The sequence below is a fragment of the Chlamydotis macqueenii genome, chromosome 18, assembly GCF_036417535.1.
Source record: "Chlamydotis macqueenii isolate bChlMac1 chromosome 18, bChlMac1.mat, whole genome shotgun sequence".
Lineage (NCBI taxonomy): Eukaryota > Metazoa > Chordata > Aves > Otidiformes > Otididae > Chlamydotis > Chlamydotis macqueenii.
The window spans coordinates 2,578,938-2,597,101 of record NC_141573.1 but is presented as its reverse complement, the minus strand read 5'-3'; the positions used below and the strand labels follow the sequence as shown (position 1 = coordinate 2,597,101).

At 42.1% G+C, this 18,164-nt stretch overlaps 1 protein-coding gene across 1 annotated transcript; it reads left to right on the top strand.

The window, feature by feature from the left end:
- The first annotated feature begins 11,378 nt into the window (after positions 1–11,378).
- KCNJ16 (potassium inwardly rectifying channel subfamily J member 16) lies at positions 11,379–12,668 on the top strand. Its single transcript, XM_010118515.2, has one exon. It carries the CDS (start codon positions 11,379–11,381, stop codon positions 12,666–12,668), a length of 1,290 nt encoding a protein of 429 aa, XP_010116817.2.
- Positions 12,669–18,164: the final 5,496 nt, after the last annotated feature.

Here is an 18,164-nt window from a genome sequence, read left to right as displayed (position 1 = left end):
ACCAGAGAGTAACATTCTATTTAGGTTTGCTGCTGTCTGTGATGGCAGCACCCCTGTAAAGTTAATGTGTAATCAACGAGAGAGACATTTCTTTCACAGGTCCATAGCACCCACGAGGAAAAACAGAAAAGTTGTTTCTCAAAACAATCTTTGGAAATTGGTTTGGCAATAAGATCAAGTTTACTGTAATTTAGATATAATTTTTCATGAGTATTGACATTTGTAATGTAACAGATTTTTATTTGATGTATTTTTGTTAACATCGTCTTGATAAGATCTGCTCACTTGTTCGCAGTGTTTGCCTTTGAGAAGTAAAACAGGAAAAACACAGCTGACTGAGCAGGTTCATGACAAACATCTTGAAACAAGCTGAACCTCCCATAAGTAGCTCGTTCAGTCACTACTGCTGCTGAGTGAAAATCTTCAGCGCAAAGATCAAGCATAGAGGCACAGACCATGAGGGAGGCACAGTCAGCTTCCATGCAAGTCATTGTAAAACAAAAATCCTATTGAAAAAACCTCCTAAATTCAGTTTTTTTTTTTTTTTAACTAAAGGCACTTTTTTTTTTAATAAGCACTATCACTTTTGGAAACAATTTTATATTTATTAACAGAAAATAATGTATTAACCTTCCCTGAGACAGCTGAGGGATTTGCTGGTTGAATAAATTAATTATGATGGGAGTGAGAAACCAGTTTGTTGCATTCTTCCAGTGGTTTGTTGTAAAGAGTTCAACAAGTATTTTACCTCTCTGGCTCCAATCTCAGGAAGATTTGAAGCAGGCTTACATTCACTCTTACTATGTGCTTATAGTTAAACATGTGCATGAATTTTTTTCTTAGATTTAAACCAAATGCCTTAGCTCTTAGATTGTCCTTATCTCACATGTCTGGCCCGGGATTCCTCTTAAGCCCTTCAGGAGCTGGAGAAACTGATTGCTTACGACTGAAGGACCCATTCCTTGGGGAGCCCATGGAAGAAGTCCTTGGGATTTACTCACAAACCAGTTTGGCAACTGCAGGTGTGACATAAAGTGGTTGAAACATGGGTGCAAAAAGAAAGAGAAAAATATTTAGGAAATTACATTTAAAATATTAGTAGTTAAATCAAATAAAGGATGAAACAAGGTCAAGATTTAAGGTTTTCACCCCCATGAAAAGTGTATTTTTAAACTGTGCGAGGCAGACTGTGAAAGCCATTTTCAGTGCCTGTTGCAATGTATGCCACGTGCATGGTGTAGAAAGCAAAAGCATGGCAAGAAAAAAAAGCTATCTTCACTCAGCAGCCTTTGAGAACTCAGAATATGCTTAAAAGACAGCTCTAAGAATCAGGACAGTGAGAAAACGTGAAAAAGAGGAAGATTACATCTGAGAAAGGCTGATACAGAGGTGATAGATTAATCCAAAAGAATGGGATATTGATATGGGTGATGACTCATCAAGGTGTCACAGTTAGTATTGGTGCAAACATTGAAAAGGATCTTAAGAATTAAGCGCTAAACCTGTCTGCTACACATCGTTTTAGATGGAGTGGAGAAACTTTGCATATGAAGCCATAAATTATAAATAAAGTTTACCCCATTAAATATTTGATGTGGACCACCATTAAAGCGGGCACTGGCATAAATGAAACTCAACTCTGATTTGGGATGAATGTTCCCGTCTTTAGAGGAATTAGTGACTTACCTAATGATGTTTTAAAGGTGGGGAAGAAGAGGCAAATTTAAGAAGAGATTCTGCCTGTCTTCATATTTCTTAAAATACTAATTGCTGTGTCCAGAAACTCCTCAGGTGATCAGGAATAAGCTGTGGGACAGCTTCAAGAGATCAAAAAGGAAGTTATACAACCCGCACACCGAGGTAAGGATAAAATTCTTAAGTATATGGTCCAAACACGCACACACGTGGTTTTCCGCTCCCACATTATTTTAATTATCTCACTTGCGAAACACCAACATACTGTAAATTAGACCGCTGAACTTGGGAAGAGAATGACAGTTGAAAACAAGAGCGGCCAACACCATGCTGAGTATAAGTTCTGAATAAACAACTATTGGGTTTCTGAGTAACCTGCCTTTCCAAATCACATGGAGCCATGCTGAGACAGAGGCTCACATGGATGCGTACACAGAAGTTCAGCCATCTGCTCTACAAGGTGTTGAAAGTCATCTCCGAAAGAAGCATCCCATTCCCAGATCTCCCATAGACTTCAGTGGAGTTAAGTAACATATGGAAAGTCAACACTGTGCCAAAGTCTGTGAACCAAAGAAAATGAAGATTTAAAAAAAGCCCTTGTTCCTTAGAAAGTATCACTGTAATTCCAGCAAGCCAAGTCAGTTCTGAAGAGCCACAGTGGATGCTGCCTGTGGTGATACTAAGAAACCCAACAGCTTGAGCTGATCCAAAACAGGAAATCAAAGACGATCCCTTTGCCGACTTCAGTAGGATTTGGATCAGGCCTCTGATCCCTGAAACCATTTAATATATTTCACAGGCTCCTAAAAAGTGGTGACATTTACAGCCTGACAAGTGTGGAAGCATGTTTTGGTTTGGATGAAGGACGTGAAACTTGGGATGCCAGGTAGGACTCTGGGCCTTGGCTGAGCAGCTCCAGTCGAAGGAGCTATATGATATCCTCTGCCAGACTCGAGAGAAAATCTTATTAGGCCTATCAGAGGTGGACTGCTGCTGCATCTATATCCATAAATGAAAGGAGAGTCATATAAGGATGCTCAGAAAAGCAAAAGTCATTCTTCACTGCAGTAATGATTGATAACTGGACTTATTGAAGCACAGTATTTGATTGCCTGGTTTATCTGACCGTGTGTGTTAATGTCAGCCATAGAATTTGCTTGTGCTTCTCCTAAAAAAAAAAAGCCCACAGATACATTGTTTGACTTGGTCCTTAGCTAATACTTATCTCAGCCTTTTTGCTTTGGGAATCAGTCTGGAAAGCTGAGACAGCAGGTTTTTTTTTGTTATATTTCCTAAAAAATATATATATCATAGTGGTTGTGATTCTTTTCATTTACAGGTTTTATTTTGGGTTTTTTTTTCCTTCTCCTTTCCAATTCCTCAAAGAAGTAGTGCAAAATTATATTTTCACTGTTAGACCCTACTTTAGTTTTGAAAATGTAAAAGCTTTGGTGATTTAATTGTCACTTGGGATATTTTATTAGGTGAGATGAGACGGCTTCTGAGTATTATAGTAAAATTCCTGCTGAGGTCAGTACCCTAAAGTTGAGATCAGTAGAAACTTGCAAGTGTTCCTGTCTGCCCCAGATAGCCCTTAGAAGTTTATAACTGGTGTCAAGCTACATCGTAGGGAACTTTCTACTGGGGTTGGAAAAAAATAATTTAAAAAATCAGAGATCCTCAGGCTTCCTACTCACATCTTCCTTCTCTCATCTGTTGAACAGAGCTCACTCATGCTGTTAACTTGGGATTCTGTTTTATTCTATTCTATTCCTCATGTGAAATACAATAGCAAGGCGTCTGATCCAAACTCCATCGACACCAGCACAAGGCTTTCCATTGTCAAAGCTGCAGCCTTTCGAATTGGCAGGATTAAAACTTGCCCAGACAATATAAGGGGTTCTCTGATCTTCACATAACCCTGTGGTTAAAGCCACGTAACCTTTTCATCTCTCAGTTGGTTTGCTACGTGTGCACACACAGCGAGCTGCAGGACCAACGAGCACTGAGGCAAACAGGACTGCGGGAGCTCACTGGGGTACCACAAGAAGCACTGCCCACTGCCCCGTATCTCCTTACCTTTCTTTTTCTATAGACGTGCTTGAATAAAGAGCGCAACTGGAAAGACAGTGACTCCACGTTCTTATGTCACAGTGCCCTTCCCTGGATATTTCATTTACAATGTACTCCAGAAAACAGGAAAAAAAAGGAGTACGCTTTCTGCCTCAGGAAGCAGAACTGCACAATGTGACGTAAAGGAAATGGCCCTGAGACTGGAAGAAACCTTTTAGAATATCAACTCTTGCCTGCCCCCAAAATCCTACATTATTAATAACCTGTTCTGTTTTGAGAAGAGATATAACAGCGCTTAACTGCGGCAAATAACAGAGCCAAGGGTGTTGGCCCCGTTAAATGAAAGTGGTCATCAGTATTTAATCTGATTCTATCGTTCCTGACCTGCCACTTACCTATTGTTGAAAACATTATTATATTACATCATGTCTATTAAGAGCTGCAACAAACTGTGCTACTGCTCCCTGCCAACAAGATCTGGTGGAAAAGTTCCTCGAAGAATTTTTTTATGCCTCTGTAGGCTCATTGTAATCCATAGGGTTCAATGTGTGGAGAAATCTCTCTGCATGCATCTGCAGAACTATTGACATCAACCTTCACTGCGGGTCGGCGCGGACATCAGTGTGGCAGGGGAGGAGCGAGGAGGAAATCATTATTAGTGCTAACACTTGTGTTCTGTTGCCTCACAGCTAACTTGTTAAAGACCAGGGGATTCTGCCTGCTGAAGTAAGGAATAGGTTGGCTATTGATTTCCAAAGGAAGAAGACTGGATATAAAATACATGCTTTCAGCTGTTCCATCTTTACCCATTTGGTAGATTTTCAGGTCTAAGATAGGTACCAGCTATACCATCTTTAAGAACTGAGGCTACAGGGACTTGGTCAGAGATAGACCACTCTTTGGTCCTATCAGCTCAATACCAAAATGCAAATGGCTTGCACCTGATGGGAAGAGAATGAGAAGGAAGGATTTTCAGGGATTTTTGTGGGCCAGATGTACCCGCCCATGTCTGCTCTACGAGAGGCTGATGTGAGTATCATGCTGTTGAGTGCATGCAGTGTCTGGTCACTTTGGTGCAGGAGCTGTTGAGAGCTGAGGGTTAAAAAGAGGAAGAGAGTCCTGAGAGTCAACAGTTTTAGGTTTCACCCTCGCCAAATTGTCTGAGACAAAGAATGGCAGCGAGGCCCAAAATCAAGAGTTTCAAGTTGCCAGCACTTTCCATTTCTCTTGGTATTTCACTGTTTCCATTGCTTGTTCCTGGCTAAAACCAAGCAGTGCATACAGGGCGAACAAATTAAAATAGACATTTTCAGCTTTCTACAGATTTTGGGAATTGCTCTGAGTGGTAAGCAGGGGACTGGTTCACTTTAAACCTGTCCTGTGGCTCTGAAATGGGTAGCCAGCCTTCGTCAAGGAGCAACTTTAAGAGTCTGCCTTCTCAAACTTGAGGGGCCGAACTTCTTTCTTTTTTTTTGGTTTTGTTTTAAGGAGATCTGGTTTCACTTAGATGAATTAAATGTCAATATATCTGTTCCTGTGAGTTGTTCCAGTGTCAATTACAGCACTATTGCATGACTTCAAAATCTGTGCAAAGGTCTGCTGTTCTGTGCTATTCATGTCTAACTTTAACAATGTTTAGTAAACAAACACTTTTATATGGATACTTTAGGTCTTGTCGCTGTACAGAGGTATTGAATATGAAGTCTAAGTAATATCCTTTTTCTCCAGCTCTGAGCTTAGCCTATTCAGAGTTTTCTTTAATTTCTGTATTTGCAATCTTCTCTTCTGCTGTTGGAAGACCTATAAACACAAAAGGGAGAGGAAAGGTTTTTAAGATGATGAGTCCCATTGCCGGTTGGTGAACTGCAGCCCTACGGCCTCACTGCGCTCAAGCCATCTCAGCTGAAGCGATCTGAACAACAAAATTTCTATTTTGAGGGGAAAGTCAAGCCAGTTAAAAGCTTTACTCCAATGGCTTCAAAGACGTTACTGTGGATGTAAGAAAGTTCTGTGACTGAAGCTCCTGGCTGGGATGTGCTCCACTCCTGTAAAAAGTCAGCACAAACACACGGACTGATCTGAGAGTGCTCTGGGTCACGCTCTGTGGTGGGAACCACAGAAGTCTGGCGGTGGGCTCAGTTTAGGGGATTTTGCATTCCCCCTCCCCTTGTAGAGATGCCTTTTAGTCATTTGTGAGGAGCTGAGCTGAGGATCATTAAATATTAAAAAAAAAAAAAACCCACTGGTAACGTGAAGTTGTGCTTATCAGATTCTCCAGCCTGACCTGTTAGAGACCGAGAGTATCTGACACTTTCTGGAACTATGAACACCATTTAACTTTTTTGTTCTGCCAGAAGAGGTGAGGGAAAGCTTTCACACCATAAAGATAAGTCTGCCTTGTATCAGACTCAGAAGCCAAGCAGGCAGCAGATTTACAAGCACTTTCTCCTGTCTCCTGCGGCATACCTGTTGGAGACTGCTAGCAAACACCTCCCGGGGCAGTCATGTGGCGCCTCTGCTATGAGATCCCCAAATAGTGAATCATGGTGTGTGCCAACCCCGCTCGGGGGATTGTATACCAGAAGCAGAAATACTGGCTGTAAGCATTAGGAGAAGTCAGGTCCCTTTGCAAAGAAGAGGAGTGAAAGGAAGGAAAGAAAGAAAGAAAGAAGGAAGGAAGGAAGAGTCTCAGTGCTGTCCTATAAGAGATTTATTTAGATTTTGTGGATGGTGTGGTTTTTTTTTTTCAAAGGAACAAGTATTTGAGTCAATTCCGAAGCTGCTCAGAAGGCTTCTACTTGTCACATTTCTGGTCTCTGAGCTGAAAGTCTTCCAGGGTTACACAACAATGACTAAAACTGGAAACCTTTCAGACCATTTCCAAAGTGAAGCAGGAAACTGAGGTGATTGTTAAACCAACGCTGGAGAGACAGCTCCACTTCCATGTGTGTGGGATTAGAGTGAGAGTACCCAATTTCACTTGGAGGTTTTGACTTGTTTTCTTTTTGATTTAATCACAGAACAGAATTATTCTGGAACCAAGATCTTCACATTGTTTTGCTGAATGTTTTACAAACAGGCTGTTGACTGAAGTTGTCACTGAACAAAAATTCACCCCTACTTGTTTACATAATGAGAAAATACAGTCATAAAATGGGTGTAGCAGCAGCTCGTTAGGTATTAGGTTAAGGTGCAATGTAGGGATTATCTTCATAAAACATTGAGCCCTAAACTCAAAATGTCAAGATTAGATTGACAATTACATTTAGTGGAAGTCTTTAGAAGGCTGAACTGAATGCTTAAGGCTTTTAAGTGACTGTTGTTCTGAGCGAGTTGATGAAAATCAAGAGTTCAAGTTCTTCTGATACAGCTGCTCGGTTCAAGAGGAACTAGATGAAAATGATGAATATGATAAAAAGACTTCCTTCTGCTAATGTTTGCTTTGTGGTAGCTCTTCATTGGGTATAAGTAGGTGTTGGGTTACAGGAATTTACATAATTTTCTCTCATATCTAATTGGGGTGAAATTTTCAGAGATACCAGACTGGGGTGTAAATGTGCAGATTTCATGAACACAGATCTCTGGAGCAATTCTATGTCTCCCTGAGCATGTTTCAGTATCCAACACAATAATCCTAGCCTTGGCTTAGATAATTAAGAATATGTGCTGATTTTCTGAACTCCGAATTTGATACAAATATGCTTTAGAAGAACTTCTGAATTGTCTCTGCCGTTTACGCTAATGAAATCTTTAGATTTCTCTATTTCTGTCTTCCTGCAATCCTGCCTAGCTGCATTGCTCAATTTTTATCTCAGATAAGATTTTACTTGGGGAGGGGAAATCTGTTTCTAAGAACGGTTAGCAAAAGTACTGCAAACTTCATCATGCTTCTTCCTCTGAACAAGAGTCAGTATTCAAGAGAAGGCTCGTGATGTGTACAAACATTCCCAGAAATAAAGGAAAAAAAAAAAACCTCACAGAAAGTAAAAGCAAGACAAAAGAGGGCGAGGGTTTCTGTGTTACTGTTAGAGGAAGGTGAAAACGCTTCCTGGCAACATCTGAGAATCATTTGCAGCAACCCATCCATGAGTTTGACTGAGCAGAGAATGTTTTTAAATCCTCCCCCACCCCCTTTGTTAATCTTTACCAGGTAGTAGGACCTTTAATGTAATTCATATGGCTTTCTTAGGGATGTGTAAAACATTTCCATTTCAAAAAATAAGATTTTTGAAATGACTCTACAATTTAAGTTCATAAGTCTTATTGTAAGTCTGAAGTCGTCTCCCTTTTAAAATTTGGTAATAATAACAGTCTTCAGACTGTTCTGCAGAAGGCAACATGTCTCTGAAGAGCGAGCAGTGAACATCTGGCTCCACAGCCTCACTGCCTCTCACTTGGAATAGGAAAATCACGTGCCTGTCATAAAGTATCCCCATGAATGAAGTACAGATTGTAATACAGACTTAGATAATTCAGAAACATTGAAGGATGTTTTTTTAGACTTCAATGTTCTGAGCAACATCAGACAATGTAGAAGAGTTATTAATTATGATGCATGACTATTGGTGTACTCCAGAGACTTTAAGAGGTAGCCTGGAAAAGTTCAGATTTGGCTTACCTTTAAGCGCACTTCAAGTACTGGGCAGCATTTTTAGATGTTTTTGAGTGGTTTTGATGTTTTTGAGGAGACTATTTCCTAAGACTTTCAAGCACATTTGGGATTTTAGGTCATCTGGGGCACGTCTCCACTGTGCAATGCCAAATGGCTCTGAGCAATCCAATTTTCAACACGATGGAGAAAGATTAACTCAGATCCTGAGAGCAATATATGTCTGTGAGTGTTGCTCTGCACTGATTCTCTTTTACTCCATCCAGCTTCAGGGCTAGATTATTTGATTCTGGTTTAGGAAGCTCTGCATCGTATTCCCTGTCTTATTACAGACATACTTTTGATTGTTTTGCAAAATCCAATCTAGCGTCTTGGAATAGTTTGGGTTGGAAGGGACCTTCAAAGGTCATCCAGTCCAACCCCCCTGCAAGCAGCAGGGGCATCTCCAACCAGATCAGGTTGCTCAGAGCCCCGTCCAACCTGGCCTTGAACGTTTCCAGGGATGGGGCATCCACCGCCTCTCTGGGCAACCTGTTACTACATCTTACTGGATGGCTTTGGTTGTACCAGTCAAAAACCCACCGCAGACATCCATGAGCACATATATATTACTACAGCCTGTACTTAGGAGAGACTCTAAGTACAGAGTTCCTAATGCAAGATGCATTGAAGTTGTCTCCCATGGGTGGCAGACTTCCGTAAAATTAGAGTGGGCTTTGCAACAAAGCTGCATGTGAGACAGTCCATGATTCTTGCCAGCACCAACAAAATCTAAGGATGATGCGAGCAAAACACCATTTTTGAAATATGATGATTTGCTGATGGCAACAGCAGAGACTGGAGTTAACTCAGTAGTCTTTGATTCATGAACTGTTTCGTCCCTTTTACAGTCCGAGGATGTTTGTGAGCATTTTCAAGGAACTCTAGTTTGAATCAGTCAGTAAGAAAAAACAGTATAAGCCTAAGTATGTTTTTTATTTAAGATTATATTGGCTCCTGATTACAATTTGCTTCATTTTCACACCTCATATTATGAGGTTCTTAAAAAATAACTCAACAGCTTCCAGTTTTTGTTTGTTGTTAAATATGACTTATAAAATGTTAGGTCAAGAGTCGTCAGTAGAGTAGGCTACGCTGTTTGTTTAAAGCTATGAGTAAAGCAAGTCATATGAATGTTTCCAAAGACTGTATTCCAAGAAGTATTTTTGGAAACATTAATGTTGTGTTTTTTAATGAAGGCCACATTCTGAGGCTACGACACCATATGTCACATTCATTTCTGTACTGAAAAAAAAAAAAAAAAAAGAAAAAGAAAAAAAGAAATGGAAACTATGTTTGGCTTTTAAGTGTTTTTGGAATAATGTCTATGCATGCTTGTCATTGTTCCTTGGATAGGAGAAGAGTTCTCGTCTGTTAATCTAGTCCATCCAATATATATTACACTCTGTGGGCCTGAGTCTCTTCTGTTTGAAGTGTATGCAGTCATTTATACTCAGGCAAAGTGAATGAAGAGCTGAGGAAAAAGTCTACCACTAGGAAACTTTTTTAAAAATTCATTTTCCATGAATATGTTGGCTTCATTATAAACCTACGTCTGATTTGTCAGCTGAACCCAGCTTAAAAATGGGAAAAGTACTTGTCATTTTTCCATTGAAAACTTACAATTTTTGAAGGAATAATGAGAGGTTTTCCTCAAAAAGATTAGCTTTTTTTTTTTCTTTAGAAATATCAGTTAGAAGCATGACATCTGGAAAAAAAAAAAAAGAATTATTCTAGCTGTGTACGCTGTCACTTCTGACCTGTCAGGTTTTGTGTGTTAGCGCTTGGGATATGGCAGAATGAGCTGGAGCCCTGCAGGAAAAGGCATTTGCCTTTTTCAGTGCTCAATCCTGCGAGTAATTCATAAGCATCCTGTCCCTGATTACTTCAGCTAAGGTTTTCCTCTTTTATTGGATTCTAGTTGATGAGGTCTCAGTTTCTAACATAAGTTCTTGTTATTAGTCACTGAACGTATAGCCTAGCACTTCGTACTGCTGAAGTTCAGATGGTTGCAATCTGCAGACATCCATTTTTTTTCCTGATCTAACAGAGGAATCTCCTAATTTACATCACTTGTTAAATTTGTGTCATCCACAAATTTTATTAACACGCTGCGTGTTTGTTTCAAACTCATTAATAAAAGTTTCAATAGTTTTTGGCAGCTGGATTTTTTGTTGTTGTTTTAAGCAATGATTTGTGAGGGTTTCCAGGACCTCAGAGAAGTTTCTTTTTCATTTGAAATGTAAATCCTTTTCTACAAATTGAACAAATATGTCTGTGCAGCACTAGCCCAGTAAAGTTCAATTCCATGATCAGGTTTTTCTGGGCCATACTGAAACACAAATAATGATGACTGATTGTGTGGCTGATCCATTTTCTGGTTAAAACACATTAGCACTGAACTTCCCTCCCCATGCTACTGAAGTCTTCTTATGTCTAAATGAGAGTGTTTTCCTAGGCATTTCTTCTAATGGAGGAAAACAAACAAACATGCAAGAAATACGTAATTAACTACCTCACTGGCTTTAAGAGGTTTCATGCCATTCCTGTGACTGTCCAAGAGAGCCCATCCTGATTTGAATGTTACCTCACCAGAGCATTAGAAGAGATACTCACAGTGGGGTCACCGCAAAGGGTTTTGATTTCTGTTTTCATCTACATACCAAATTTTAGGATTGATGTGGACATTTCTAACTGGTTGAATTTCTAGCTGCCTCGTATTTCCAGGCCTAAGGTTTTGAGCTATGTTGTGTAATGAATGTCAGAATCTGTACTCTTCAGAAAATTGCTCATGATGGCCGCAGAGTGAATGTATTTAGATTTGGTGTTACAGAGTTCTGGCACGGAAAATTAAAACAAAAATAAACTTTTTCTTTTATTTCATAGATTTCCAATGAACAAAGAAAACAAATAGCCCCTGGGACCACAAGTGTGTTCTGTAAACTGATGCCACGAGGCAGATATGAGAAAGATGCCTGAACAGAGTGGTTGCTATAGGCCTGTAAGCATACAGGGAAATAAGACCAGTTACCGAGGCGCTTGTCAAGAAAGCCCTGAAATGGGGGTGAAACGATTGCAGAAGCGATTTCTCCACAAGGATGGCAGCTGCAATGTGTACTTCAAACACATCTTTGGGGAATGGGAGAGCTACGTAGTGGACATATTTACCACACTGGTGGACATCAAGTGGCGCCATATGTTTGTGATATTCTCATTGTCCTATGTTCTTTCGTGGTTGTTCTTTGGCCTAGTCTTCTGGCTGATAGCAATCCACCACGGAGACTTATTCAATGATGAAGAAATAACCCCCTGTGTTGCGAATGTCCACAGCTTCACAGGAGCATTCCTGTTCTCCCTTGAAACCCAAACCACCATCGGTTATGGTTACCGCTGCGTTACAGAAGAGTGCTCTGTTGCAATCCTCATGGTTATCCTACAGTCGGTATTAAGCTGCATTATTGACACCTTCATAATCGGAGCAGCCTTGGCTAAAATGGCCACGGCTCGAAAAAGAGCTCAAACCATTCGTTTTAGCTACTATGCTGTAGTAGGCTTACGGGATGATAAATTTTGCCTCATGTGGCGCATTGGTGATTTCCGGCCAAATCACATGGTTGAGGGCTCTGTACGAGCTCAGCTTCTACGCTACAAGGAAGACAAGGAGGGGAGAATGACGATGGAATACAAGGACTTGAAGCTGCTAAACGACCAGATCATACTTGTTACACCAGTGACAGTTGTACATGAAATTGATAGTGAGAGCCCCTTGTATGGTCTAGACCGGAAAGCTTTGGCCAAGGACAACTTTGAAATCTTGGTCACATTTGTCTACACGGGTGATTCGACAGGAACTTCACATCAGTCAAGAAGCTCATATGTTCCCAGAGAGATTCTTTGGGGCCATAGGTTTAACGATGTCTTACATGTAAAGAAAAAATACTATAAGGTGGATTGCTTACAGTTTGAAGAAACCACAGAAGTTTATGCTCCTCACTGCAGTGCCATGCAGCTGGATCGGAAGGAGCAAGAATGGAACCGAACCGAGAAGACACGAGAAAAAGAAGCAGAGACATCAGCGCTGGAGATGAAGTCATTTAGTACTAACCAGAAGTCATTCAGTGCAGTTGCCCTCATCACCAGTTGTGAAGATCCAGAAGACTCAGTGACAACTGTCAATCAACCTTCTGGAGAAATTTCTTATCAGAAAGCAACTGTGACCTTAAGTAGACTATCAATAGAATCCCAAATCTAGCTTTTTACTGCAATTAAAATAACTTCCAACAAATTCTCCCAGCATAGCTTTTAGAATATAAACAATGAACTCATATGCACAAGTATTTATGTTATAAACCTCGCTGACAGCACGCCTACATTGTACTACACTGCTGAGCTGCTAGAAGGAGCTTCATACTGGTTAGCGTGGGTACCAGTAACAGATCAGCGTTGGCACAAGACGACAGCTTACATTTGGGTTGACTAGACAGCTACCGTACTTGAGCAAACTTATTGTGAACTTTATTTCCCTGCAGGGACCAATGTTGGGCACACCCAGCGACAGATAATGATCTACGCGGGGAACAAAAACAATGCAGTGTGCCCTCTCGGTCAGATTTTTTAAAGTTGCCTAATTTATTTGGAAGGCCAGTTCCCAGTCTCTCTAGGAGGCTCTGAAACTCCCCCACCATCACAACAAAAGATGATGCTTTCACTGCACCTCTCTAGCAGTTCAAAGCCCCCATCCCAGGGTTACACTGGTGAATCTATGGGGCTGGTTTTTATAGGAGGGAGTGAACTGGCAAGAAAAACTGAACCCAGTATTACTGGGTAGCTTTGGAAACCTGCTTACACCCTGCCTAGTCCTGTGGGATCCACAGTGGGATCCTGGAGAGCTTTTCTCGTTCCTGGTCATGAGCCGTTCCCAGAAGTGCCGCTCCCGCAGCAGCTTCGGGTGCGCGGTGTGTCAGCTGGCTTGGGGCTGCATGGAGGCTTTGTTACGTGGCTGATGGCTTGGAGGGCTGGCCAAAGTGGCTCGTGTGCACTCTTCAGAAATCAAAACGAGACCTCCAGTTTGCAATCCAAATCAGCAAAGTCAGGTCGAGCCTCACAGAGAAGATCATGTTTTTAGAGTGAGCTGTGCAATATTTTACATCAAAACACCTTTCATTTCAGAATGTCAGCCTTGCTTTTCTTTTTAGTATATCATGCCTCTTTAAAAAGACAAAGATCAATCTGGATGCCAAACAGTGTGACTTTGTCAAAATGAAATATTTTTTTTTCATCTGCAATGACTGTAAAAATGATCCTGCACAGAGGAATTCAGCTCAATCTGGAAAAAAAGGAAAATGTTAATGTTTTGAAGTTGTCTGTGACATGGAAGTTATATGCTCTGCATATCTCTGTAATTATTCAATAAGCAATATCTCATCATGCTTTTTTGCTCCCAATGATTATGGTTAATTTGCATTGTATTTAATTATCATCCTAATGTAAAAATAATTATCTCTGAATTTGTGGTTGCCTAAACTGGGATTTATCTCACCTGACCTCAGCCATCAATAAATGGTTTGCCTACTGTTCGAGGCTCTCTGTGGAGAGAACTCTTCTTCTGTCTTCACAGGGGAGTTCATCCCATCTCACTCTGGCTTTTTAGGGAGCTGAAGGCAATAGGATGTGTTTATCCTGGAAGTGTTCATCCCTCTCCATTGATTGTTGAAGGAGATGAGAGGACTCTTGTGGAAATACTGGCTATCTTTAGGCTGCTAAAATTAGGTCTGACGAATCATTCACATCATTCTGACTAATTCAAAATTTTTATGAGCTCATCACATTCAGTGAAGAAAAATAGCAGGCTGAATCTTTTTTCCTGAAATTTACTCCATATAGTAGTATTGCTGCATTATTTTAATGTATCTTGCATTTCTCATTTACTAGCACTTGTCTTTGGGTCTGTGTGATCCCTTTAGGTAAAACCAAGCGTATTAACAAGCCTGAGGGGAGGTGGTCATGCTGAAGCTCATTAATTAGCCTATTTTATATGCTGAATCATCAGCAGTATCCATCTATGACTGCAGTAGAAAACATCTTTTTGTATCCTGGATTTGAGCACTGGCAGGCATTGGGGAAATAATAAAGAAAAAAAAAAAGGAAGGAATGTAGGAAAATATATAAGGGTCTTAATACTTATGTGGTGTTGGAAAAAACACCATCCAGATTGTATAAAACAGAATATACCCTTCAAGACACGTGAAGTAATCCTTCCACGCTCCTCTGTCTTTGGAAGATCTTGGCTGGGTTGCTTTATTCGGTGTTGGGCACCGCGCTTTGGGAAAGATGTGGAACAATTTGAAGAGAATCTGGAGATCTAGAAAACATGTCAGTGAGGAAGTGGGGAAATAACTGCAGGTGTTTCAGTCCAAAAAGGGGTTAGGAAACAAAGAAACAGTTCTCAAACACAAAAATTGCGACTCAAGACAGAGGGACAATATGTTTCCTGAATCTGGTGGGTAGGACAGCAAAACATGGGCTTACACTGAAGCCAAAGCGATTGAAGTTAATTAGGAAACCCTGTCACAAGCAGGGCGTAGCACTGAGAGATCTGCGGGGTGTGTAATCTCTGTGGCGGTGGCTCTGGGGAGCCTGCTGGAGAAACCAGCTGTCAGGAGTGGTACAGAATGGTCAACCTTGCCTTGAACTTTCCATCCCTGTTTTTCTGTGATCCCATGATTTTCAGAAAAAGGGAATGTTTAACATGCAGTCTCCTTAACTGGTCACTTTCCAAGTACTTACACACATGTGAGTATCTGCTTAATAGGTAAAGCTACTCAGAGAGGTGAAATGCTACTGAGATATGTAACCAGAATCCCCAAAATATCTTCAAAAGGTGCATATTTCAGGTGCTGTTTGCAAAGCAGCTTCCCCCATTAAGCTGCAAATCTCAGCTGCCTTTCCCTCTCCCAGTTCTGTACTGCGTGAGCCTCTTGCGGCGAAGAAAATTCTTTCCTCAGCATCACTTTCCTGTAAGGGAAAGTACGGGGAGTCTGATTTAGCGTTTTGTCACATGTTTCTTGGTACAGATAGAGAGAAATACGTGAGCATGTATAGTAATGTATGCTTTGGCATGTAAGCCAACCGCTAACTGATGAGGGTCAGGAAGAAACTTCTCTCCTGGGCATGTTAATTCATAACAGGCTGCTATACAGTTTCTTCTACTTTTATCTACAGCATCTGATACCAGCCAGTGCTGGAGACAGGATACTGGTTGAACCACTGATCTCAACCAGTCTGGCTTTTTCTAGGTTTCTCTGTTTGATATTTTAATTTCATTTATCACAGTGTAAAAACTATGTATAATGATGTATAGTAAAGCATGCATTGCATTTTTATGAATAAAGACACAGAAATAAAGAACATGCCTCCACCACACACCTTGTGAGAGCACATTTTACTTTTCTTCCCCTCAGCCACAGTTTTAAGCTTCCATATCTTAGGCACTAAGAGGTCATGGAAAGATTTATAAAGTGCAGAGTGGTCTTTTGACTTTAAAAGATGCCAAGTCACAAGCAAACCAACAAAGTTGAAAATATATTCTGTGGAAGCTTCTTAGCATGAACTCTGTTTGTTTGGAGGAACAAGCCAAAGCAAGCCCTGCTCGCAGACGTACTTCTGTGTGGCAGTTGCGTCCAGAGCTTGCGTGCTTAACCTGCAACCTCCTCATCTGGTGAAGGATCTTTGATAAGTGCCAGTTGGATAAGACAGGAACGGACAGAGGCGTAGAAGGGATACACAGCCACACAAAATGTGCAGATTTCTTCCATAACTATCATTTATGTGAGGCCTGACTGTCCTCTTGGTAGAGCCAGCTCTTACATCCTGCTTGCCTAGGAGAGGACCTGGGAAAGACTCCTGCAGTACACGAGCGTACAGCAGCTTTGGGTAAGTAAGAGGGAGAACCTTCCTCACCCATCTGCTCTTTCTACATGAGGATGTTTCCCAAGGGTTTCCATTTGACTTTTTAAAAATTAATCCCCATTGCAGAGCTGAGCAATGCAAAAGCAAGCAAGCCTCCCAGAAACCCCCCAAAAGTGCTAACACATGTCCTCACAGCAGAGATGCAGACCTAGCCCTTCAGTCATCCCTAATGAAATGGATGAAGGTGCCCACCGATCCAGATAAAGGTGTTTGGTTGCATTCTGGGCTGTTCAGGGAGTTGGGAGCTGAAGTGAAACACAAGCTCCTGCTGCTCTCCCAGAGCACGGCGTGTCCTCCCTTGGTCTGCAGAAAGCCAGTGCCTTGGGTTCGAGTTCAGCAGCTTCTTCCCAGCCACCAAGAGGCAGCAATTGGCATTTTTTTTTCTGCCGCAGCTGGAAGTTGCTCACCCCATTCCCCTCTTTTCCACAAAATTTACCAGATGAAGCAAAATCTTAACAACAAAGAGAAAATACAAACCACTTTGCGTTGGACTCCTGTACCATGATTATAGCTGCCTCTCGGTTATTTTCTCTTGGAAAGCAGCACTATTGTTCTGGGTCAAGATTAGTTTATGTCAAAGGGAATATAATAAGAGATTATTATATAATTTATTTTTCCAGATTTGCCTACCACCGTTCATTAAGGCGGCTGGCATTTCCTCCCCCATTATCATGTATCATTTAGTGCATATTTTCTGTGAAGTTGATTTTCAGATGTGGGACGTAATATCTATCCCTTCGTTTATCCCCTGTTTCTGACACACTGCGCAGGAGGTCTGACTGCAGCTGCCTGCCTAACGTGAAGCATTACGGTTATGCCATTACGCTCGCTTCAGGAAATAACAGGTACCTTTCAGGGTATCTGAAGTGTTTGTGTGGGAAGGAAAAATATTTCTTGTAAGCTTTTTATAGCTCTTAAATCTTTGCTGGTTTTGAGCTGGGAACCTGCAAACAGAGAGCTGGTGTCTCTGTGGTGGGCCGAAGAGGCCCATTGAGGGAAGCGACTGACAAGCCATTCACTTCTAAATAGGCAAGAGGAAGCATGACAGAAACAAAACAAAAAACGAAACAAGGAGCAGTTGCAGATTTAGTCTGGGCTGAAACATGTCGAACAATGTTGTCATGGGGCTGAAAATCACAGCAGAGGGGCTACTTCCAGAACTTAAAGCTTTTGATGGAGTCAGTCCTTGTGGCTGAAGAGATGCTGGGGGAACTGGATAAACATCAGGCTAAAATGGGATGAAGTTGTAGAATCCCGTGTGGGGCTCATGTTGCTCCCTGGGAAGCTGGGATTTTGTGGAGCTGTGATATTGCCACCTGTCACTCAACGACTGCTTCATGCCCCACAACACACAGCTACCGAGGGCTGCCACAGGCGCCCAGGGATTTCCTGGGCCCAGATGTCTCCCCCCAAATTCTGTTCTCTTTCTGCCCCGGCACAAACCCGGCCTCGGATGCCGCCGGCAACGTCCAAGCAGCAGCGGGGCTCCGTACCCCCCCGCACCCCCCGCCCCCCCCCCCCGCCTCCGGCCGGCTGCCGGCCCCGGCCCCGCGCCGCCGCGGGCACTTGGGCGCCACCTGCTGGCAGCCCGCGGGGTGGCCGCACCCCCCCTCCCCGCGCCGCGGCGGTCTCTTGCCCCGGCCCCTTCCCCGCTCGCCCCGGCCCCTTCCCCGCTCGCCCCGGCCCCTTCCCGGCTCGCCCCAGCCCCTTCCCCGCTCGCCCCGGCCCCTTCCCCGCTTGGCCCGGGCTGGGGCCAGCGGACCTTCCTCTGCTCTCGCTC